Source organism: Camellia sinensis, chromosome 5, assembly GCF_055761805.1.
Source record: "Camellia sinensis isolate YWXY chromosome 5, ASM5576180v1, whole genome shotgun sequence".
In the NCBI taxonomy this organism is placed as follows: domain Eukaryota; kingdom Viridiplantae; phylum Streptophyta; class Magnoliopsida; order Ericales; family Theaceae; genus Camellia; species Camellia sinensis.
The window spans coordinates 211,389,893-211,416,768 of record NC_138965.1 but is presented as its reverse complement, the minus strand read 5'-3'; the positions used below and the strand labels follow the sequence as shown (position 1 = coordinate 211,416,768).

Here is a 26,876-nt window from a genome sequence, read left to right as displayed (position 1 = left end):
CTAGAGTTATTGAATTGTTTTGAGTTGTTTATTTCTAATAATTTATTCATGCAATTTATTTTATATTAATTAGCTGTTATTACATGAGTTATTTGATTGTTAGTGTTTAAGTTTGTAGGAGTTTATAAAAATAAAAATTTTATTATGTAAGATTCTTACTATTTTATTTGATTTGTTTGATTGTTTTCTTTCGTAGCTAACTTTCTTTACAGGTTTACCAAAGCAAAAAATGATGATATATAATACGAACAAATAAAATAAATTAGAATTAGTAAATTGGACTATTAATTTTTTATTTGAACAAGATTGCCTTTGCGTCGAATAAGGAATAATATTGGATGTTCGGAATTTTAGTGAATTTAATTATTCACTTTATAGTTCAGTTTGATTTCGGATTTATTCCGTATGTTGTTTTGAAAGTTTAGTAACAATTTCAATTTAATTTGATTAATTAAATTCTAAAAAAAAAACAATAGCTGAATTTTGAGATTGTTAAGAGATTCGGCTAGTCGAGAGATTTTCGACGGTATAGAATATCTCTAAACAGGTTTGTTTTGGGAGAAAATTTAGTAAAATAGTTTCGATTTTTCTATATAATGATCTTATTTCTGAGCTTGCTTATAATTGTGTTGCATTATTACATGGTGGTATAGCTTGGTATTGTAGTGATATTAACTCTTATTCATTCTATTTATTTTTGGTTGTATCAATTGTGAGTTCTTTCATGTCTTGATAGGTTATTAAGGAAATTGCTCCAAAATGTTTTTGTATTCATGGAATGATAAGTTAGCCTTTAACCCTTTAGAGTTTGTTTAGGAAGTAAGTTGATTTTTTAATTTTTTTAGCCTAGGGCTAAAAAGCCTCGTTTGGGAAAGGTTTTTGATTTTTTATGAGAGAAAGAATGTAATGATTATGGGTTAAATGTAATATTTTGTCTTATTGTGCTAAAAAAGTCTATTTTGTCTTTTTGTGACTAAAATAGTCTCAAACCTAACCCAACCCTCTTCCCAAACGAAGGCTTAATGTACTAGAGAGATTTAACCTACACAAGAAAGTTAAGAGAATGCTTGTACATTCACTATAGACATGACTCCTACACTTTGGATGAATGTGAAGCAAATAAGCCCTTACTCCTTATATAGGCAACTTAGCCTATTTACGAATATTCCAGAGCCCTTAGGGCATGTAGAAGTTTTATGGAGGCTTCAACCACCTTACAAGAATATTGTAGATTCTACTCTAAAACTACCTATGTACATTTTAAAATTATGTAAAATATTCTTACATTTTCTCATTAGCCTCATTTCCTAGAGCCTTCCTCATAGTGGGTAATTTTGTCTAGGTAACTCAATAGATTTGACGTAATAAATGGCATTACCTTTCCAATTTTTGAATATACTGTCAACTTCCATAACTACCAGAATAGGTTGATGACTTGAGCACATAATAATTTTTTTTTTTTTTTACTACCATGAACCCGTTCAATGAATGTTGTTCAGGTTTTCCCAGTTCTCCATTTGTCCCAACCATGTCGGAATATAAACCAATGTAGACGCGCTCTCTAAACAAAATTCCTGGAATCCTCCAGGCTCTACAGTAGATGCCGGTGAGAGTTTATAAGAGAGTCCAACCACTTCAACCAGACCCAAGTATACTACCCATGCACGATCAGCCATGCTAATTCAATTGCAGTACTCGCAGCTACAACATAGCAAAATTTTCCAATCTGATGTTGTGCACTGGTCCATTGCAGCTCAAGATCAAAGATCAGCTTAGCAATGTTAGCAAGTTTTTATTTATTTATTACCATCTCCAAAATTGGGATAATGTGTAACTTATCTTCCTTCGATATTGTTTTGGTGAAAGTCATGTGTCCTTAATTAAATTTTATTAGGTAAATTACACTTTGCCTTCTTTTTATTTGGTCACTTTCTCATTTTGGTCCTTAAAATTTGCTTTTTTCCACATTGGCTCTTCATGTTTCAAATTTTTTTCAGTTTACTTTTAAAACTAACTTCGGTTTAAAATTAAACAAAAAATACTATGATAATTGTCACATAACATAAAATATATGTTATAATAATGAAATTTAAGTTTGTGTCAAGAGGTGTAGGTTAGGTTATATATAATAAAATATTTTTATACTATATGACTATCAATGTATCATTTTGTGTCTAAAGGAGACAAAATGTAATTTATCTAATTTTATTTTATTTTATTTAAATAGTTAATTGACGAAATGTCGACAATGTATTTTGTTATTCGTGGTTTGGTATCAAACCCTATAAGAAATATGAATTTATTAATTGAAGACATATATTATAACAAGTAACTTAGACTTCAAGATAAAGTATAGTTGGCATAATTAAGGCACATACACAGATTTTTAGACAATTTCATGTACAAGATATAGATCCTGTATTTGTGACAATTTGCACTATAATAAAGCCATAAATTATCCTTGATTTCTTGGATTTGAGTGGCATATGATTACTGTCCCAATTTTTTTTTGGTAGTGTCATCATATGTTATAATTCGTAAATTTTGAAAGATATGCTTCGAAGCTACTCAATTTATTCGTCCCATAAAATGATGCTTGATTTTATGAAAATTAGGAAGAAAAAACACATAATAGTTTTTAATAGAAAAAAGCATTCCGTCTATTTTTATATTGTTAAAATGCTCCTAGCGAAAACAAGAAAGAAAGATGCAATCACACCCATAATATATTTACTATTTCTTTTCCACTTTTACATAAAAAAAAAAAAAAAAAAAGAGTCCCAAAGGGTGGTATAATTAATAGATCACCTGTTAGATTGAGAAAGAAAAATGGATTAACAAAGAAAAATAAATACAAGAATAACCCAAATTCAATGAAGAAGAACCCAAACACCCCCAAAAAAAGAAAATGAAAAAAAAAGGAAAAATCTTTTACCTTTCTCTATATTCCAAAACACTATAAGTCCTCATTTTTCAAGGAAGTAGGGACAAAATAACAATATGACTGTATGTCATTGGACGAGTACACAGTCATATTGAAATTTTCAATCCTCGAAATTTCTACTAAAATTTAATCAGGGACATTTTGCATTTCTTCCAGGTCCTCCATAGTAAAAATAATTCCCCCAAACACTATTTATCCCTCCTTGAATGTCATAGCAATTTGGGTGATCCGCCAATACTCGAAGATTCGATAAAGGAATTAAATTGTTGTCCCAATCCACAATTTGTAAATTTCGAAAATAAGATGCTTTTCCAAATCCTTCACCGGCAAAATGGCCACTACCCATTTGGGTCGATGTGTGGAAACCCGATGGTCGACTATTTACGGTTTCTCCACCAAATTGTACCATGCTCGCGTGACTTCTCAAGTGTGTGAACAAAAATGATGGCCAATACCCGACTAGAATTCCGGATCCGAATTCAAGCCACCAATTCCCATGCTTCGGATCCTGCATATATTTAATTGAAATATAAAAAACCTGAAATCCATACAGAAGATTCTTCATTAATTACAAGCCATGTGCATGGTGGTGGCTCTCCCTATGATGAAATTGTAGTAAAAAGAGAAAAGCAAGGGAAGGTTAAAAGAAAAGAAAGCTGGTGGAAAGAGTAAATGACACTCTAAATAATAATGAAATAATATCACTTCATTTGGTGTAACCTCTAATAAAGTTAAATAATTAGTTATTTTAATTTATTCAATTAAATTTTTTTTTAAAAATATAGATTCTAATTACAAATTATATAAAAAATTCTAACACACTCTTAAAGTAAAATAAAACCATAAACAGCACCAAAGGTGGTATGTCAAATAAAGGTATAGATATTTGTGTGTGTCATATATTTGGGTTATGTTACAATATATATTTTTTGGTTCATATGCATGTGTAATTTTTTATTTGAATTAGTACTGGTTAACAATTATTGTGACATTTGGTTATGAGCCATTATGATAGAGGGTCAACAAATTGTTCAATCAAAATTGATTACAACTTATTATGATGTTTAGTTATGTCAAAATTGATGTTGGCTCTTACTTCATTATTGTGACTTTGGTCACAACTAAAACCTAAATTATATGTAATTATGATTAATTGCTCAAATTTATTTATTTTGTTAATCAATAGCTAAAAGTGAGATCATGTATAGTAAAATTTGCCAATGTCAGATATGAATTTTGTTAATGTGTGACTTTAAAGCACATGTATTATGAAATTAAAAATAATACATTTTAAATAAATATATGTGTAATAAAAAATGACAATCATTTCAAGTCATCTTAACGTATGCCTAAGGCTGTGCGTTTGACAAAAAACATCATCTATGTAAAAAGAGTAATGTTATTAGAAAAGTAATAAATATTTGTTATAAAATTACATAACAAACACGCATATAATACAACTCTTTATACTCTGTAAAGGATGTACCGAAGAAATTTTTGGTAACCTTGGTCATCTCATTTTAAAATTAATTGTCCATCCTTTTTTTTATTCAGAAAATTAATTGTCCATCGAAATGATTTCTATTTTTTTAATATTATAAATAAAGGGGTACTTACATATAGGTCCTAATAAGTAGACTTATTGTTTAATAGGTCCTACAAAAAAAATTTGTCATAAAAAAATGTCACTAATTGTAAGTTTTAGCGACAATTTATAAAAATCATGACTAAAAAAAGTCACTAATTATTAATTTTTAACAACATATATAAAAAATTATTACAAAAATATTATTTTTAGTGATAATTTTATTAAAATTTATTTTTAATACGACTTGATAGAAATTAAGTTTAACTATTATGACCTATCAATAATTTATCCTATAATTTTAAATTCTGTATAGTAAAAACAATTTAAGTTCCCATATGAGAAGGAAGTGGAAGAGTCAAGGCAATCTTTTGAATGCAAACGAAGGGTAGAAGAGAATCTTTCAAAGTAGAAAAGAAAAGCAAACAAGCTGAAGAAAATTATGATCAATCTACGGAAAGAGGAATTTAAACAGTGCATGCGCGTATTGTAAGAAAGTGATGCACATTAAGATGAGTGGTCTAGATTACACTTTGGCTGGCTTTTCTGAAAATCTGTGTATGAAAGAAAATCGATGTGTCGTACACTCCACTGCAAGGTACTATGTGTGCATAATCTTAAGTAATGGGACCCACCAGAACCGTCTGATTTGTATTATGTTGAAGGTTCTTCTCCGTCAAACTTAGAAGGAGAATCCTACGGTGCAGACTTCATCAAGCCTCAAACATATCCTTTGTTGATGGTGGGTCCCACTAACCAATTTGCTCTTAAACTTCACAATCACAATTAAGGAAGGTTTTTCTTTAAACAATTAAGGAACTTAAAACAGTGAATTTGATATTTTTATTTTTTTAAGGTAAATTTTTTTTTAGTATAATTTTTTTTTAAAAAAAAATATTTTTAGTTTAGAATTGTTTATACAAATTAGAAAAATATTAAAAATAAAATTACTTTAATTTATTATTTATTTTTAATTATTGTCAAAGTGAACCTTCTTCCAAACTAAACAACTACTAACGGTAAAAACGGTCCACAATTCATAATATGGACAAGGGCTCTGCATATATGTTTTCTGTATTTTTTTGTTTTTGGGGGGTTATAATGACATTTATGTATGTTGCTCAAATAGAACACTAATTATAAATCAGCGAAGTGAAAAGTAAAAACTATATCCCAATGGAATTAATTAATTTTTTTTGGGAAAATTAGTTTGGGTTTAATACATATCACCTATTAACGTTTGGCAAATTACACTATAACCCCTCTGTCATTATAATTATTTGGACGGAATGAAGATATTAGACTTATGCACTCTCTCTTTTTTTGCTTTGCTTTGCTTTACTCTTTTTTTTTTTTTTTTCCTTTTCCTTTACTTTTTTTTTATAATCTAATTTCTTCTGTTTTTTTACTAGAAGTTGTTACCTTTTATATAAGCAGGGGTTGTGAAATGAAACTATTAACCACATTGAAAGGAATGTAATTTTCAAAACGTCATGGGGTGGGTAGTAATTGGACCAAACCTCAAGGGGTGTCAATGTAATTTATCCATTTTTTTTTTTTTTTTTATTGATTTGTAATTTCACTCTTCCCACATCCAAAACTATTTGAGAAAAAATAAGTACACCAACCAATTTCAGAAGGAAAATCCGGATGAAAGGACAAATTCCTTTGATTCTTGGTTAGCTGATCAAGGGCGGATGGGGTGGGCGAGGAGAGCGGCATTGCATGTCATTTTATGTCGAACCCATATTGATGTGAATATTTTGAATATTTTTTTGTAATTTAAATCTATGTATCTAAAATGCAAAACTATTTATAAATTAAGCTTGAAATTACCTTCCAGACTAACAAGCTGATATCGAATTGTCCACCACTGTATGACGAAGTTGGCGATATTGCAGCCCCAATTGCAATCATGTTGTTTGTCTGAACAAAACCCGAACACAGCAAATTGTAGCACCCTGTTGCTTGATATGCATCGGTCTGAAAAATCAATTTAAAACTTAGAAAGCAACATAACATACCGTTTATTTTGGTACAAAATATTTTCGATATTTCCTAGTCTTTAATACAATAGAAAACAAAAGTCAACTACAAAAAATCAAACTTACGGAAACAAAAAACTTACAGTCCAGTAAGTGAAGAACCTAGGATAGTTGTCCCCATACAACTCTGGGCTAACCTGTAAGAAAAATTATTAAATAAATATTTAGCATCTATGGCTACATTACATTATAAGCATTCAATGAATTTGGAAGGTGGTTGAGAGATGTAACATACATTCATTTTCAGATTATTGAAAATTATATCATTGTTGCAGAGAAACCGCGTTTGTTCGTACCGAATAAAAATGTGTATTTATCTGAACTTAATGCAATATAATTTCTAACTAAAAAAAAAAAGTTTAATTTCATAATTAGAGAGTGTTTGGGATGATCTGAATAAATATACTTTTTGATTTTTTACGAAAAGTTATACAAAAAAGTAAATAAGTAATTTGACTCAAAAAAATATGCTAATATAAGGGATGTCAAATAGTTTCTTATACTAATAAGTCCATTCTACTTCATGTACAAGTCTATAATGGGTGACATTATACAACAGGAAGACTTTACTCAAACTAAGATATTTGGTCAGTAAGAGATTGATTAATTTAGTTAGACACAGTTCAATTAATGATTTGAAGGTAAATTAAATTGGCCTTCCCAAGTTATGAAATAAATTACAATTAATTTCACAATTTTAATATAATTATTTTTGTCCCTTCATGATATATAAATGAGAAAGCAATAAAAGAATAATTAATAAAACATATACCTGCCAACCAGCTTCAATGGTATTGAGATCATCACCGAATGAACCGGAGATAACCCACATTTGAGATAAGCTAAACTCATATTGATTATCTACCTGCGGTGCCCATACGTTTATACTCGCTTTCGCTCCATAGTACTCTTCTCCACTTACATACCCCACTGCATGCTGCAATTCAAACATACATAGAAACATAAATAAAGCAAAAACAATATAAATTCACTAAATAATTTTGCTTTCATTTTCAAGGACCCTTATATGGTTTATTCATCCTACATTTTGTTATGGTAAAAAACATTTTTTGAAAATTGTCTTTGGAATTTAGAATGATGGAAAACAAAAGTCAACAAAATTTAACAGAAAATAAACTTTTTTAAACAAAAAAAAAAAAATTACTTCTAAAAATAAAAAATATATTTTAAATTAAAGTCTTACTAATGTGTCATACTATCACCTCACCACTACCACCTCTGACCGCCATCATCACCATCACTACTTAACTACTATTACATTTGTTTCAGGGTTGGAAAAAAGTTTTTATTTTTTTTTACTTAAACTATCGGAGCATTAAAGATAAACCAATATTCTTTTATTTTTATAATTATTTACTCTTTTCCTTGTGTTTTATGTGTTTGTCGCAATTATATCAATTAGAAGTTTCGAATGCATGAGAAAGGAGGTGGAGATTAAACAAGGAAGATAGGCCATGTTTATTGGACGAATTGGATAAGAGAGATTATAATTTATTGGACTATTAATTTTGAGATATATTGGACTGTTTGGTTGGAAATAATATTTATTCCATATTTTTTTCATCATGGGATTAAATGTCAGAAAATGACTATGTTATTGAATCCTATGCTTGAGTGGGATATTATGAAGAAAAATAAATACTCAAAAGATTATTTTGTCATTTTGAATTGTTTACTAAGTAATGTCAATATTAAATTTTACTTATAAATTTTATTTTATCTTTTACCTAGAACTTCAAAAAAAATAAAAATAAATAGAACATCAATACAAATAAAATTTATATTGAGACTTTATTTTATTTTTTAGTTGAGACTTTTAAATTTTATTTTATGTTACTATGTGCAATACATAACATTAACAAGAAATTAAAACTAATTTGACAAAAACAACAATACAAATTTAAGTGGACCATATCAGAAAATATTTACAGAGTTTAAAAAAAATTAATTTGACAAAAATAAACATCAAAATTATATTTTAAAATTTTTAGAAATTATTTTTTATTTTTTTGTTTACTTCACAAACTTAATTTTTTATTTTAAAAAAAAATTCTAAAAACAAAACCAAATGTGATTTAAATACTTGCAAGGTAAAATTGTCTTTTTACTATATAATCTATAGGAGGCTAATCCAACACTTTTGTATTACACCTCTCTCCGAGGATGAGATAGTGCTAGACTAAGGCCAAGTTTGGCTACAAAGAAAAAAGTGCACTTATTTCATCTTTTTATCTTTTTTGGGTTACATTAATTAACATCTCCTCTCTACTTTTTCTACACATAATACAAAAAACCTCAAAAAGTGCACTTATTTAGTCTTTCCAAACTAGGCCTAATAGTCCGATCAAATTATTAGTGCAACATATAATTTTTCAATCAAACAATGGACTAGACGAGATGTTGGATATGAAATCTAATTCATCCTCCAATCCCTCCAAACAAACCCCCTCCAGTTCTTAATGGAAGCAACTGCTTCAAGTCTGACACAGTTCTGAGTCATATTGGTCACTTCTAATTTTTTTTTAAAAATGTTCTTAATGAGAATAATAAATTTATTTTTCAAACAAACTCAAGAAAATAGAAAAGAGAAGAGAAGATTAATAGAAATGTTTTCCTTGCAATATAAATAAAAATGAAGAAGAAAAGACAGAGAAGAAAGAGACTCTGTTATCAATCAAGCCTCTGTTCTTCTTTCGCCATTTTCTTGAGAAAATCTCGAAATTCCTCTGTTTTTTTTTTTTTTTTTGTAATTGTGTTATTAAAGCACTAGACTAACTAACCTCGTGGCCATTGCTAGAAGAGTCTCGTCGTACCGGTCTTTGGAGTTTTCTTCCGAATCTTTGAACAGAGCTAGCTCGTAGAACATCTTGTTCGGTTGTTCTTCGAATTGGAATTGTTCCTTCTGGACATGATTCACCAGACAAACTCCATAACTGAAAATTTTCCGAAACCATGGCAGTCGGGTTATGGCCTTTCGGCCTCTCCGGTGGATCCTGTGAACCCATGAAAAATTTAAAACTTTGAGAAACTGAACTCAAGTTTTTTAGTTCTAAAAAAACCCAGAATTTTAAAGCTCTATAAAAGAAATTCAAATCAATGTAGAATAAAATTCAGCTACCAATGGCTTTTTTCCTTGCAATTGAGGATGATCAAATGCTGGTTGTTGATGAGAAACAACACAATCTATCACATCACCATCAGGACTCTGCATCAAAAACAGGGGAAAAAACAGAGCAAAATCAGGGGAAAAACAAGGGCAAACAGAGCAAAAACAGGGGAAAAGAAATTCAAGATCTTCAAAAATGGAGGATTAAAAAAAAAAAAGACCTGAATTGTCTTGACAGGAGGCTTGTTGATCTTGTTGAGATGGGCTTTAATCATCTTCAATTTCTGAATCTCTTCGCCTGGCCGGAGAGTCTGATTGACTCGATTATCGTCACCGGATTCTGATGAACAGACCGGACAAACAGAGGAAGCAAGAAAGAGAAAGAAAACAAATATGGAAATGATTGGGGAGACCTTGCAATAGCTAGGAGCCATGTTTGAGGACATTGTGTGTCTTGTTTGTTCTTCTATAACTGTTTGTGTTTTTGTACATTGGTGCTGTCTTCTTCTGTGATCAAAATAGTACCAATTATTCTGAGTTTTTATCCATTCAAGCACACCTCCCACCACCAAATCCATCCAACACAGAGCAACCATTCAAAGAAACCCAATTCCAATTCACTCTCTCACCATTTCCTATGCTCCAGAGCCCCAGAATAACAAATCCTCCCCTTCTCTCTCTCTCTCTCTCTCCTCTATCTCTCTCTCAGCTTCTAAAATACCTTGTTTTGTGTTCTGACACCCACAAACACTCAAGCATGAGGTAATAATAAAACACACCGATGGGTTGTGTTTTTTAGAGTTTTACCCATGTGGGTTTGGAGAAATAAATACTGAGTTGTGATCAAAACATGCACAAATTTTAATTTTTTGAAAGAAAATTGAGGAGAGAGAAATAAGGGGAGAGAGAAGGGGTTGGGGGGGAAGGTAGGGGGTGTGTTTCCAGTCTCCAATACAAGGACTGAAACTTTAGCTTTTGTGTTATAATTTTGATAGGGCAAAATGGGAAGTCTACTGAATTCTGTTATTCTTTTCTTTGGGTAGGAAGACAGATAGGAATTACACTTGATTCTGGGTTTCCAAAGTTCTTTGCTTTGGGTGCCTCTTTTTCACTTCCCTAGATGTTCTTTGTGTCAGCCTGCCCTATTTTTTTATTTATTTTTTTTGTCATCTACAGTTTCACATACTACAATAATACAAGCTAATTTTTTAGTTAATGATTAACAGAGCAAAGCTATCTCACTTTGATTTTCTTATAATTGTTCAAGATGAAAGTATATTTTTGGTTTTGGATAATTTGAGAAATGAATCATCATATGCTGTTTGCCTATGCTACAGCGATGGCGGAAGGGAATGGTATAGAGATGTCCATCTAGTGGGCCATCCCTAAGATAGTCAAAACATAAATTTATAAATCAAGAACATCGAAACATCTAAAAAAAAAATAAAAATAAATAAATAAATCAAGAACATCAGACAGCATTTAGAGCATCTCTCCTACCTAGCCACATTATGGAATGGAGTTCCAATACGGTAGATTATAATGCAATAGATTTTTTTGTCTATTGACTAGTTACATTTATAAATTAATTTCAAAAAAAAAAAAAAAGTATTGTTAATGTATAGATTGCATATCTTCTATATATTTTTATTAGGTTTAATGGCTAATATGAGACTAAAATACATAATGAAATACAAATATCTCTCGCATTATGTCACTTTTAGATTTATTATTTTCTTGAGTAAATTACAATTATAGTCCTTAAGTTTAACACCTTTTTCGTTTAAGTTCTTAAAGTTTCAATTTTGTCAATTAAGACCCTAAAGTATTAAATTCGAATCAATTTAGTCCTGATGACAATATAAAAATTGAACATAAGCCTAAAAGTTATATAAAATTGTAATTAGACCCAGATTTTAATTTATTATTAACTTAATTATCCTCTGCACTTGTGTTTTTATAATTGGTATATTTCTCCTGGACTAATTAATTCTAATTGCTTATATAAGTCTTTTTCTATTTTTATTATGTTATTATTTATTTCTTGTAATACACAATTATCCATTTTATTTGATTTTTTGACTATTTCTGATATTATTTTATATTTCATTTCATTATTTTTTTCTTATTCCATCATTATTTATAATTCTTCTATACTATAATTACTTAGATCCATTTTTTAAAATTTTTTATTGGTATTAATAGAAAAAATTCACTTGGAGAGTGTTTTGGTAAAAATAAGAATAATTATCTGTATTATTTTCTATAAGAGCCAACTGGTGACCTTTTATCCAATACTAGATGTTGAACTTTATGTATAATTTCTATTTGATTTTCCTTAAGACTTTCGTTATGTACTTTTAATAATTTGATTATAGTATTATTTTATCCGATAATTATTTGTAGTGCAGTACTTTTATTTAAATTATCTTATTCGACTTCTTCAATGTATCTAATACCCATATATTAATATTGGTAAAACTAAAAAATCAAATTTTGATATCAATTCTAAAACACATGTGTGAAAGATAATTAAATTAACAATAAATTAAAATTTGAGTTTTATAACAATTTAATATAATTTTTGGACTTATGTTTTATTTTTTTTGTTATCTTCAAGACTAAATTAATTCAAATTTAATATTTTAAGAACTTAATTGACAAAATTAAAATTTTAGGAACATAAAAAAAAAAAAAAAAAAAAATTTGTTAAACCTTAAGAGCTATAATTATAATTTATCCCATTTTTTTAATTAATTAATTAATTAATTTTTGTACTACACATACACAACACAAACACCTTTTGAAGCTGTCATTTTCTATGGAGTAGCGAGATAGTAAGAGACAGAGACAGAGAGGCTGTTGGGGATGGTGTGGTGGCACGCTTGCCTGGTTATGTGCAATACTTGCATGCTTATGCTTATGCTTATGCTTATGCAAGCATCCCATGCATGTGCATGCGCACATTAGATAGCTTATGTTTCGGACTTCTTTTAAACTAAACCTCCAATATAATTGGTTGTCCATCCATGCATTGTCTCTCTGTGCTTAAAGGATACATATAGATATATTAACGGAGTTATTAACTTGTGTTTGGAAATTGAATTTAGAGATAAATTTGTGAAGTAAAAGAAAAAAATAAAAAGGAATGTGAATGAAATTTTTGTTACTTTTCCTTTTCCTTCTTTTTTTTTTTTTTTTTTTTCTCTCTCTCTTTATAAATCTCTGTTCAAATCTTAAATTCAAGCACAACTGTAAACTGATATCATCTGTTAATAAAATACTATAAATGAGATAAGGTGGACAATCCGTATCCCTTACTACCACATATTAATTTAGAAAATGTTTGGTAGCTCAAAATTTTGTGGCTTAAATGGCTCAAATCTGTCAAAACGACGTCGTTTTACACTCAAAATCTGTCAAAACGGCAGGGGTGTGCGCGGTGCGGGTCGGTGCGGTTTGAGAGAAAAATAGAAACCGTCTGGCGGGTGGCGGATTGATAAAAGTGTCACTAGAATTTGCTATTTTCCTTATCAAAAACCGACAGTTCGGTTGGCAAATAATAGCGGATTTGCCTTGGCGGTTTGGGCGGATTGACGGTTTATAAAAAATATAATTTAAATTACAAAACCTAAATCAAAGAGTAAAAAAAAGACGAGAGATACCGTGATGTTAAGCATCTTGCGAAGCTTTCTTCTGATGCAACAAGTGTAGCAACAACATGATAATATCAACGACTATGCCATCAGTTCATTACAAGCATCAGTGGAAGCTACAATGATTAAATACAATACATAAAATTCCACTCGAGCAGTAATGTAATACTATATTCTAAGGTATAGAACAACAAGCAAACTTAAGTAAAAAAGAATTTTTTGAATCTTATAAAACATGATTTAATAGCGGTGCGGGTCGGTGCGGTTTGGAAGAAAAATAGAAACCGGCGGATTGATAAAAGTGTCACTAGAATTTGCCATTTCTCTTACCAAAAACCGGCGGTTCGATTGGCAAATAATAACGAATTTGCCTTGGCGGTGCGGTTCGATGCGGTTTTGGCAGCGGTATTATGCACACCCCTAAAAACGACATCGTTTTGAGTGATTTGAGTCATTTGAGCCACAAAATTTTGAGTTACCTAGCATTGTTGATATTAATTTCTATACCATCATTTTTGAACTCTCATCTTGTTTCAAAACAATTTTTTTTATTAGTTAGTGATACTACCACGTGATATTATCATGATACCTAATATTACTTGTGGTCAAATATTAATGCTAGACACTTAAAAAAAAGTGCATTAAAAAAATATTTGGACCAAATTTAGTTTAATTTATACCCCATTAAATTTAAATTTATTTTTTAACACCTTTTAAAACATTGTTTCCCCTCCAAATTATACTTTTCATTGTTGGTGCTATCTATCTATACTATATATTAAGGAAAATTGGGGGCGGGGGGTAACTTTAAGAGTTTTAGGAGTTTCAAACCTCTAATCCAATTATGTTGATTTTTGATTATTTTTTAAAAAGTAACAAATACCATTGGCTACTAAAAATTAAATTTCAAAGTTATAGTCAACAAAAAATTTATTGAATTTACATATCATTTAGGGATTTAAGGAATTGTTTTCCATAATAAAAATATACTATATATTTTACCTAACTAATTAGCAAGAATTTACTATAAAAAAAAAAAGAAGAAAAAAACGTACACAAGAAACACATTTCACTGCTTGCAAAATAAAAAAGGAAGCTTACACAAGAAATATCTTCATCTTTATGAGAATAAATATTTTTAACACCTCTTTCTCTCTCTCTCTCACAAAATGGTGATTGTTAAGATTTCATTGTATTTAAATTTTTTTATTTTTGTCTTTCATTCAAGCTTAATCTCCACGTTTGTCTGGCCTCTCTTAGAAACAGAACAACAATAAACCAGACTCATATGTGAAGATGACTATGGATGCCTCCTTCAAATTCTAAGATAGCTACAAATAGTTGTTGGCCTCGGTACTAAGAATAGGTGTAAGATTTTTTACATGTTTATTATTTCTAAGTCATGTATTAGATCGATGTGCCATATATAGTCTTTTAAATTGTCAATATTATTAATAAAAAAAATAGAGTTTGTGATTGATTATAGCTCTATCATATTGATTATAAATAAAATAAAAAAAGATTTGTATCTTTTATTTATTTTATATATGTAGTTCTTAAAAGCCAATAATTATATTTTTCATAATTTTCATTTTCAATTCTATTAAGTGAATATTTAATTTATACTTTGATCTATATCTATATTCATACTATTACCGAGCAAAAGAAAATTCTGATCCAAGAGACTCTAGGAATTTCAAAATATTAATATAAAATTTTAGAAGTTAAGAAATACAAATAACATATAACTATTGGTGGATTTAACCGTATCTATAATTTTAAATTTTAAAAAAATATTCATATATAGAAACTCAAATAAATAAATTTAATCATAACTAAGCCACACCTAATTTGATATTTGAAAATCCTTAAAAGGAAATTTTAAATTTAGTATATAAATATTTGAAACTAAAAGATAAATATAATTATTCATTTAGTATAATTTAGTATATATATTATCAAAAACATTTACTTCAAAATATTATTCATTTTTTAAATATTTGAAACTAAAAAATAAATATAATTTAAAACTATTGACTTATCTAACCATATCTAATATTCAAATTCAAATCCAATAAAAAAAAATGTACATAAAATGTCAAAAAATAATTTTAACTATATCTTTTTGGTTAGTATTGGCACCATAAAATATTCTTCTTATTATTATTATTAGTATTATTATTATTTTCATGACACGTGACAGCCTCTTATTCATTTGGAAGTTAAAAGAAAAGATTAATTACTTAAAAGTCCTATCTACATATTTGGTGGTAGCTTAGACCCTATCAAAAAGTTTTTGAACCAATAAGTCCCATTTAGAGGTAAAAAGATGTTTTGCCCTTTAATCCCAAAATTGAGAATGTTCTCAGTTTCAAAACTTATAATGTTCTCAATTTATAATTATCAAAACTAAGAAATTTCTCAATTTTTTTCTAGTATGAACTGAGACTATTATCAAAACTAAGAAATTCATAATTATCAATTTTGAGAAATTTCTCAATTTTTTTATGATTAAAATTGATAATATTATAAACTGAGAAGGTTCTCAATTTCAAAAAACGGCTATGATTGAGTTGATTCGAACTTCATCATGAGTCTTGGAGTTGAGATTTTGCACATTTCGAACCATAGTTGTTGGTTAGAACTTGAAATCGAGCATCGTGAATGCAGATCTAGAACGAAATCGAATTTCTTGAGTTTAAATCTAAGGAGAAATTGAACTTCGCAAACTCAGATCTGAGGGAAAATCGATTTGGTTACATCAAATCAACTTCAACCTGAAGTCCTAGTTACGATCTAAACATGAATATGAAACCCTAGATGAGATCTGAACTTGATTCGAAGGTCCTGGGTGAGATTCGAATACCAAATCTGGAAGCAGTGTGACTCTTGAGTTGCGAAGGTCTTGGCTGAGGTCGAGAACTGAATTCGAATACCAGATTTGGGAGCCATGTGACTCTTGAGTTGCGATCTCAATTCAATTGTTCTTTCCAAGGTCTGTTGAATGTTGCAATCTGATCATCGCAACCCATGCAAGCCCATCACAAACACAAGTTAACTTTGCACCACCTGTTTCGCTTCGCGCTGTTGTTTTGCACTAATGTCAACTTTGCAACATGATTTTGATCAAGATTCGACTTGAATCATCCCGATTTCATTTCACGACCCTTCGTATAAATCGCGATTTGCGATCTCATTGCTCAGTGTTCTGGTTGTTCCTAGTTCTTGAAGACTAGGGTTGTAGGGGTGGCCGAAATAGAGGGTCGGTTGCAAATATAGGTGAAGGTACTATGATGATTATCTCACATGGAAAGAGGAAAATGATGTAAGTTTGTTGGAAGGGTAAATTGGTCTATTAAAAATTAATGGGACCTGAAAGAGCAAATAAATTTATTTAGGACTTAGTGGATTATAAGTTCACAAAATGGAACTTGTATGTAAATGGCCCTAAAAGAAATTATGGAGATGATGGAGAATATGAAAGACAAAGTGGATGAGTGGAAGGACAAGTGGCAAGACAAGGATGAAAATGGGAGAAATGTGTAGTTACTAAGTAGTTATTGCTGTATTTTTTCCTCTATAAATAGCTATCAATGGCTACATTGTAAATGATCCAGAATTTAAATCAAAGACAATTGATTTCTATTTTTCTTGTCATTTATATTTTCTGCACTTTATTTTATGCACTTCATTTTCGAAGCGTAGGAGTAGAGGTAAGTTCTTTTCACTTTTTTTTATACACTTACTTTTTTAAGGATAGGAGTAGCGATAAATTAATAGTTTGTTTGATTGTTCACTCAATCATATTTCTCTATCTCCCCCTTTCTTCTTTTAATTTTTTTCTCTACACTTAGCAATTTTGAAATCCTCTTTGTTGAGACAAAAAAAAAACAGTCAATGCAATTGCTTGATACTTCTATAAGGATTTTTCAATCTTCACTGACGCGCTTGCATTTATGATATTTTCTTTCGTAGGAAAAATAAGCCAACAATTTTTGGCACGCCCAGTAGGACGTCAAGTGTAAGAAATGAAAAATGAATTGGATTCGTTCATTTCAAATAGCCTAGATGAAATCTTTTGGCGTAAAAAAATAATTTTGGATCTTCAAGAAGAAATCCATTTTCTGGATGAAATAAATTTTCATTCCTTACATTATTATTTAGTGGAAGAAAAAAAACACCATTTAATTGGAAAAATTCATTAACTTGATATGTAAATTCGCCAATGGAACGATGAGTTGTCAACTCTCACTACCAAGTCTTTAACTAAGGTTTTAATGGCTGGAATTGATGAATTTTTTCAAAATTTTTTCATAGTTGAAAATAGCAAAAGTAAAGAGTTAATTTCATTAATGGATTGGGCGGGTCAAAAAATTCATTTTTAAAGAGCCAATTTATAAAAATAACATGGCTAAAAAGCAAGTTGTTGAGCCAAACATGGTTAAAAATAACGTTTCATATAAGACTTGGGGGGTTGAAAAACTCATTCTTAGAGAGTCAAACCATTGACATAAGATGTCTATGAAAGATTTTCATAAGCTATTAATGGCTAAAATGGAACAACCAATTAGACCAAGAAATGATGAAACTCACATGGAGGATTTTCATAATCCATTAGTGAATAAAATGGAAAAACAACCCCATTTGTCAATGAACGAGGAAAGTTATTTGGCCAAAAAACATGTTCTCAAGCCAAACATGGCTAAGGATAATGAACAATTTAATGTTCATGAATCTGAATTTTTTGAAATTATTCAAAATGTCAAATTGTTTGAATTTTTAAAGCTATCTTGTACTATGGTTTCTTAGTGTTCAAAATCCTTTTTGGATTTGTAGTTCACATCAAAATTAAATTAATTTTGATGAAATAACTAATAAAATAATCATTTTTAAGTATTGTTTTGATAAGTTTGATGTACTAAATAACAATTTAGCCATTTGAAATGTTAAATTTGGCTGGGAAAAACCTATGCATTTAAATCAGTGGTTGAGAATGGATTATCTTTTCAAATTGATGGCCGATTGTTTTTTTTTTTTTAAGGCACAAAAATGACTGTATGTGTGTTTGATTCAGCCATTCAAAAATTGAAGTAATAAATATCAATTTTAAGGACCACGGGGGTAATGTTGGCACCATAAAATATTATTATTATTATTATTATTATTATTATTATTATTATTATTATTATTATTATTATTATTATTATTTTCAGGACACGTGGTATCCTCTTATTTATTTGGAAGTTAAAAGAAGTTATGGAGATGATGGAGAACATGAAGGACAAGGTGGATGAGTGGAAGGACATGTGGCAAGACAAGGATGAAGAAGTGAGAAATATGTAGTTACTAAGTAGTTATTGCAGTATTTTTTCCTCTACAAATAGCCATCAATGGTAGGGGTAAGCAGCGGATATATCGATCCGCCTAAACCGAACTGATCCGCCACATTTTGGATGGATACGTGATGACGAACGGACGGTTACGGATTGATTTTTTTCAATCTGCCTAGTTTTGGACGGATGGCGGATTTGAGATTCCTTTGACTGCAGGCGAACCACCAAACTGCGAGTACTCTATTTGTGTTTTCAATTAAAAAAAAGTTTAAATATTCTGTTGAAAAAAAAATTTCAACTTGAATATATTTTTTGAATTGAAAAAAATAAATGTATTATTTATCTATATTTTTTTATTTTTAAATCTAACTCTAAAAATAATAAATAAAAAGATGATATATGCTGATTGGTTTTTGTTTTTAAAAATAGATATAGATGTAACAATATAGAGGCATAGATGCAGTGATTGTAATATTTTTTTAAGTCTTTAACTACAATACTTTTTTTTTTTTTAAGGAAGTGTACAAGTTGAATTATGTTGAAAATTTAACCGCCAAACCGATTCGCATCCATCCGCCAATCCGCTTAATCCACATCCGTCAGATTGGCGGACGGATGCGGATTGATTTTCTCCAATCTGCTAATCTGGCAGACGGGTGACGGATTGGAGGTTCCGTGGCCGCAACCGACCCGCGTCCACCCCTAATCAATGGCTACATTGTAAAGGATCTAGAATTCAAATCAAAGATTGATTTATATTTTTCTTGTCATTTATATTTCCTGCACTTAATTTTCTACACTTTATTTTACGAACTTCATTTTCGAAGCATAGGAGTTGAGATAAGTTCTCTGCACTTTATTTTATGCACTTCATTTTCAAAACATAAGAGTAGAGATAAATTAATGGTTAGTTTGATTGTTCACTCAATCATATTTCTTCTTTTAATTCTTCTTTTCTCTACACTTGGCAATTTTGAAGTTTTTTTCATTGAGGCAAAAGAATCGTCAATACAATTACTTGATAATTGGCTTGAAATTAATCTATAAGAATTTTTTAATCCTTACTGGCACACTTGTATTTATGATATTTTCTTCGTAGGAAAAATAAGCCAACAGTTAGATACTAATTTTTTTAACTATGTCTAAGCTATATTTAATTTTAAATTTAAATAGAAAGTAGAAAGAAAATTTGAATCATATATAATTTTACAATATTTAAATTATTTTTTAACTATTAATCATAATTTATTAAATGGTAAAAAATGTCAAGTACACATGTCATAATCTTGTTGAAAAGAAAATTATATTGGAAAGTTTAAAATTTTTAACTATTAAGTTCAAATTAATAAATTTGACATAAAATTTCACTTGACTACCAAAAAGTGAAAAACAAAATGGTTTCCATCTATTGTGAGTGAATGTCATATCTCATTAATTTTAAATTCATATCATAAATTTACTTTTGGAGATAAATTTTTATGATTTATTACATTTTTTAAGCTAAAACATAGTCTATGAGTTAGCCCAGTCTAATTTTTGATGACATATTTTTTATTATTAAGAACTTAGAGCATACAATCATTAACATCAGAATAACTTTCTTTTATATGTAACTTTGATAAAAATAAATAAAATTTAATTGATTATAAATAATTTTTACTGCATATTTTAGATAAATTTTATATTATTTTTTAAATTTAAAAACTACTTTTTGATTAAATAATCAAGGAAAATTATACTATTCTAGTCTACGCCCCATTTGACTTCTCCCAATCGAATTCCATCCCTTTTTGGTGTGAGCAATTTAATAGGCTCGTTTGGTGAAAGTTTTTTTCTTTCATAAGTTAAAAAGTTGATAATTAAAAGATTGAAGTAAATTTTAAAAAAAAAAAAAAACTTTTGGATAATTAAATTTTTTAATAGGTTGGGACATTTTCTTTTAAAAAATTAGCAACTAAAATTAACTCTAGAAATTAGCACAATATCGTACTTTGACTTCTTTCTCTCTCTCTCTCTCATTTTTTTTTTTTCTAAATTTTTTTATGTGGCCAAAATTTAGTCAATTTAATTAGTATGAATATTGCCAGCTCCACCAGCACAATAGGTTTGCCTGGTATGATGATGCTATACCAGAATCTCAGTTACATCTATATAAACAAAACTGGGTTGTTTCTGTGACTATTACTATATTTTTTTCTTGGTTGAATTATGATCCTAAATAAAGAATTAAGGGTTTGGTATCAATTACATTATACAATTGTTGTTGTGTGGTTATTATTATCAGCGCGGTCATAATTTTAGTATTAGATGAAGAAGAATTGACCAATTTCCAAGCCCATTACATGTCATCACCATTAAGAATGAATAAAAAAAACAATTTATAAATTGATGATTTTTATTTTTTTAAATCAGTGGGAGATAAATTTTTAATATATCAAATTAGATATTCAATTATAAAAACAGTTCAACAAATAGTCACAAGCATACAACAAATGCAATAAATAGAAAAATTACATCAAACAGACATTAAGGGAAAAACACACATACAAGTGAAAAAGTCAAAGTACTGACATCCTAGTAAGATGCAAGAACTCTTGACCATGAAAGCTAGTCACTAGTTAAAAACTTTAAACCCAAAAGGAAAGAATCACAAATTATCTCTCCGTTTGGCAAGGTGGGTTAGGGGTTTTTTTTGGCTATTTTAGTCACAAAAAATAAAATAGGTTATTTTAGCCATAAAAAATAAAATATCACATTCAACCCATAATCATTACACTCTTCTCTCACAAAAAAAAAAAAATCAAAAAAGCTAAAAAGACCTTCCCAAACTAAACTTTTTAGCCCAGGTTAAAATAGTCAAAAGAGTCAAAAAGTCAAAAAGCCAACCCACTTCCCAAACCAACCTAGTTAGTAGTGGTCATACATGTCAAATATATTAAATCAATTACATGGAAATCAAAACAATGATGCTAATTATGTTTCTAATCTCACTCATGATAGAATTCATTTCGTAGAGTTGGCCACTTCTATACACGTCTTTTTTGGAAGTCATGGATCAACGGGGAAGATTAACAATTTCTCCCATAACTTTTGTTGTGTTGTTTATTACTTTAGACTATGAATGCTTAAATGTAATTCAATTTATATTTATATTAACCACAACTTGGTTGATAAAAAAAATTTCTCACTCATAAAAGGTATATCTTGTTTCATGTATATATAGGTTATTTTGTATTTGGTTATAATTATATTTTGTAATGAGAGCACCAAGGATGAGGGATAGCTTTACTAAAAATATTCCCTACCACTCTTTTTAGTGCTCTGGCAATGATGCTTACCACTTGCCAAGCAGTTTTTTTCCTTTTCTGTTTTTTTCTTTCTTTCTATTTATTTATTTATTTGTTGCTTTTTGGGTACAAAATACAAATTGTACTAGTTATGAGAAACCTACCCACACCAATTTTCCTCTGAAACAAACACAAATTAAAGAAAGGAATTCATAGATATTTGTCTCACAAGTTGTCACTCTCTTACATACCATTCATTCGGCAGAGAAAATTAAGAGATCTCAGTGGTAGCTTGGCTTGAGAAATTAATTCCTAACATCTATGGCAAATTTATTCACAAAATCTTACTCTAAAATGCTTACACAAACCAGCAGAACTTTAAGTGAGCTTTTCAGAAATGTTATATCCTTAAAAAAAAAAAAAAAAATTCTAGAATTCAATTGTATAGTGTAAATTTAAACTTAACGTGATGTTAACAACACTCATAATGAATCTGATTCACACTTCAAATTTTGGATACCTTTTTGTAGAGAATTTTGTGAGGAAAAAAAACGAAAGAAAAATAATTAAAATATAAGTTTGATTTCTTATAAAACTTTTGTCTCTCGTATTTTATCCCTTACAACTCTTTTAGCTAGTTCAAGATCCAAACAGAACATTACAATGAAGAGTAACATAATCATCAAAATAGTTCAAACCAACTTTACTCAAGCAAGGGGCTGGTCTAATTTTTCTTAGTCTTTTGTCTTGAATTGCTTTTATAAAAAAAAAAAATGTTGTTTGGGCAACGAAGATGAAACAAGAGTTAAAATGAGCACATTTAGATTTCTCTTTTGAAGTGAAGGAAGAGGATTGCTGATGTATGAGTGAGTGTGACCTTGTTTGAAGCAACCAAGTGATGTTATCTTCATGGATAACACATATTCAATGTTCCCCTTTTTCCAAATATCTTCAGAGAAAAAAAGCTGAATGCACTGTAAATATGTCTTAAAAAAGGTGACATATAAAAAAGAAAACAAAATGAATAAGAGGCATGTCTTGTGTGTAGGAACTACTCAAAATACCACACTACAAGTTAAAGCCAAGTTTTGTTTTTTTGGGGAAGATAGTTAAGCACAGTTCAATCTTGCATGCATTGTCTGGATTCACTCGATGGTCCCTTTAAAATATATGTAAACCAAAATATTTTTAACTTGTGTTGGACCATCTATTTTCCAATATATTTTTAGAATTGGTAATGCTAGAGGGTATTATCTCATATATAACACTCAATATGACACTAACCATATTTTATGATGGGCTCTACATGGAAAATGTAGTTAATGTGTATAATGTACCACATCAAATGATAAATTTATTATCCAGAAATGTAAAATAATCCAAGATCAAGTTATATTTATATCTTTTTTTTTGTTTCTCAAAATGTGTACTTTGTAGGGTTACCTTTTTAATGGTTACCCATGTGATTGTGTATATGATATGGTTAATATTTTTCATTTTCTACTATACTAGATTTTGGCTAAGATCATGCCCAATGAATAAGGGACTTTGGATGTAATTGTCTCCCGCACTTTTTCAGAATTATGCTACATACATAGAAATCATTCATAACTATTCTATAAATAGTTTTTGTGTGTCTTATCTGTGAACTATTCTGTAAATAATTTCTATACAAGTAATTTTAATCACATTTTTATAAATAAAATGATTCTTGTAACTTGAACCCACTTTATTGGTTGTGAGTGAATATAAATATTACTTTGCCTCAAACCAATTATTACATAGCAACCAATTTTTATTTGATTTAAACCTAGAGCTAATCAAAATGTCTCCAAGTTGAAGATATGATAAGAGTTTGAGGCATTTCAAAATATATATATATATATATATATATATATATATATATATATATATATATCTATAAAATTTAATACATAACATATTTCCTCTTGTTAAAAGAAGAAGAAAATAGAAAATTTTAAATAGTGGAAGAAAGGCCACATGTTAGCTTCTTTTTGGTAAATAAGTTGACAATAAGTTTGATTAATTATGGGGTCAATTCCGAGTGGGAGCCAAAGAGCCAAAGTTCCCCTTTATTGATATGCCCAAGGTTTTTGGCTGCTTTGTCTCCAAAATATCAGTTGAATGAAGTGGAAGGTCACTTCAAATGATTTTTTTTTAATTTAGGAAAAAAATAGTTTATTAGCCAAAAATAAATCTACAAAAAAAAGTTGCCGCTAAAAAAAAAAAAAAAAAAAAAAAAAACTATATTTGAGACATTTTTTTGTTTTTTTGGCTTTTCCAATAATTTTTTTTAGTAGTTAAAGTTGGTTTTTTAGTACTATCAAAAATTTACAAAAAAATGGGTTTTTAGCACCCAAAAAACAAACAAACAAAAGAGTTTACTAACTGAGCTTAGGCTTTTGTTGGCAAAATGGACTCATAAACTTTTGTTTGTAAAATGGATTTTTTTAGACAATAAAATAATTTTTAAGCTACAAACAAATCCCAAAATGATTAATGTGAATTCAATTATTCTTTTTAGTAGACCACGAAAATTGTTTAAAACTTAAAAATCACTTGTAAATTGACCTTTAACAACGTGAAATTATTGAATATCAGATATTGATTTGTTTAAAAATCAGCCAATACAACATAACTTTTTGCCATATCGATAAAGGTAAATTTAAAGATAATGTTTTAAGAGTCTTTGTCATTACTCGTAGAATATATACCTAAATTTTATACTTTAAAAATAGGATCATAGAAGACATTGGGCTTAGTTTAGTAGTTTTATAGGCACACTTTATGGTATAGTGAGAAAAATATCAAGAATTCGAGCTGATGTAATTTAATTTTACTAATAAATTAATATTCTATTGAAGTAAAAAAAAGGGAATATAGTGATTGTGGGCCCATATTTGTTGTAAGATTATCTATTGATCCGCCCCATTGCAGGCTCAAAATAAAATCCGCCAAAAGGAAAAATTGAGACACAATTGACCAAGACCCATATCAGCTCATCGGCTATAGCACTTAGACCCTGTTTGTTTAGTGGTATATGGGTGTGGAACCAGATATAATATGAGGTAGGTCTTACATTTTTTTTTTTCTCCCTATATCCTGTGTTTGATTGCTCCGGATATAGAGAGTCTGGATAGTATATGATGCAAAATGAGAGATATGTAATTCCACCCCCAATAGTATTGTATATCTCCACCGTCAGATATAACTCATCTTTTATCCAAAGGCAACAAATAATCATTCTTTTCTTATTCAATCTTATATCCTATCTTAACCAAGTATAGTATAAGTGACCGCACAATATATATATATATATATATATATATATATATATATATATATATTTCATCTCATATCCTACAATATATTACATCCTATCTTTATCCTTAGATATTATATATTCTCCAGAAACATTTGTATCCAATTTGAACAATCAAATGGGTTCTATAGTTTTATGTAACATTTTTGGACTAAGGAGAGAGAGAGAGAGAAATTATTTATATATTTTATGATTAAATTATAAAATTCATTGTAAAGTAGAGTTTATATTAATTCATATGAAATAAGTATTTTAATTAATTTCAAAAACAAAAATTCCATAGCAATATCGTTTATAACATTGTTTTTATTAAAAGAATCCTGAAATAGAAATCACTAGGATTACAAATCTATACAATAATTTTTGGTGCAATAATACAATAATAATTTTTTATTAAACCAAAAAACTATTAGAGAGAATTCTAGTGAAGACCACTTTTGCAATAATGATACATGATAAAAAAAAGAAATCATTTTACTAAGTCATGGACGCATATATGTTCCAATAAAAAGATTACTTCACAATTGGCTTAGATGATTCAGATTTTTTTTTGGCATATGTAAAATTATTCATAAAAATAATTTTATCACATAAATCTCATAGATAATTAATATGATAATTAAAATTTTGATAGTATTAACTACAATAATGGATATTTTAGTTTGAAATAAAATGATCTTCTGTCATTAAGTTTCCTATTTTCTTATCCTAGTGTATTTTTATATTTCGTGATTCTCATCACATCGTGCTTTAAACTATGTGGAAAAAAATTTAAGAGACAAGATTATTGATCCACATTTAATAGGATAAAAATTTTAAGACCTCTTCACCGGAAAATCATATTATATGCTTCTAGGGTAAATATAAGTGGTGTCTTAGGTTGGATGTAATTGACTAATCAGTATGACCTACCACTTTATATCTCTTTTTGAGAGGTAACAATTTACTTATCCTAATATGAATGGTTTAAAGCAATACTCCCAAACCATCAAATAATTTCTCCCCTCCATCATGATCATGATGAAAGAGTTGTAATTCGTTGGCTCAATTCAAAAGGAGCCGTTAATTCTGGTCAGCAATTTCTGTGGTGGGCTTCAATTCTACAAGTCTAAAGGAACATTCTCTCACTAACTTTAGCATAATTATCTTATCCCCACTTGAAAAAATAAAATAAAAACAAGTGTGTGAAATAATGTAATAGGAATATATATAAACTTTAATGAAGAAGCTTCACATGATTGGATTGCTCTCACACAAACAAAATTGACAATACCTTCATTCTTATATTCTTCCAATTCTTTCAACTTTTCTCAGCACCAAACACACACAAAAAGCATAAAAGTGAAAAACAAAATGAATAGTGAAGAAGTTGTTTTGGATTTGATATATAAGTCCTGTTTGGTAGAGCTGTGGGAAAGTGTTTATAGCTTATGCCTAAACAGCTTATAGCTTATAATTTTCAGCTTAAGCTGATTTCCAGCTTATTCTTAAAGCATCTCCTGCCCCACTCAAAGAATAAGCTGATTTCTGACTTCCACAAAGCTATAAGCTACAAG

General features: G+C 29.1%; 1 protein-coding gene across 4 annotated transcripts; it reads right to left on the bottom strand.

The window, feature by feature from the left end:
* Nucleotides 1–2,706: 2,706 nt before the first annotated feature.
* Nucleotides 2,707–12,159, bottom strand: LOC114267298 (protein neprosin). 4 transcript variants are annotated; one of them, XM_028208332.2, is made up of 7 exons: nucleotides 9,923–12,159; nucleotides 9,714–9,800; nucleotides 9,376–9,588; nucleotides 7,347–7,511; nucleotides 6,658–6,711; nucleotides 6,366–6,512; nucleotides 2,707–3,452 (listed from the first exon to the last, which is right to left on the bottom strand). In XM_028208332.2, exons 1-7 carry the CDS (start codon nucleotides 10,295–10,297, stop codon nucleotides 3,075–3,077), a joined length of 1,419 nt encoding a protein of 472 aa, XP_028064133.1. In that variant the 5' UTR covers nucleotides 10,298–12,159; the 3' UTR covers nucleotides 2,707–3,074. The 4 variants fall into 4 exon arrangements, with proteins under 4 accessions (XP_028064133.1, XP_082727523.1, XP_082727521.1 ...); XM_082871397.1 differs by having other exon boundaries at nucleotides 9,409–9,588; nucleotides 9,923–10,656; XM_082871395.1 differs by having other exon boundaries at nucleotides 2,707–3,482; nucleotides 9,923–10,654.
* Between the last annotated feature and the right edge of the window lie 14,717 nt (nucleotides 12,160–26,876).

Bases quoted from the DNA above. Each gene is read 5' to 3' on its own strand.
- LOC114267298 (XM_082871395.1), bottom strand. From the start codon at position 10,297: ATGGTTGCTCTGTGTTGGATGGATTTGGTGGTGGGAGGTGTGCTTGAA. The intron at 9,589-9,713 runs GTAGCTGAATTT...ATGGGTTCACAG, and splicing joins TGCAAGGAAAAAAGCCATTG to GATCCACCGGAGAGGCCGAA. The intron at 6,513-6,657 runs GTAAGTTTTTTG...TTGATTTTTCAG, and splicing joins GGTTCTTCACTTACTGGACT to ACCGATGCATATCAAGCAAC.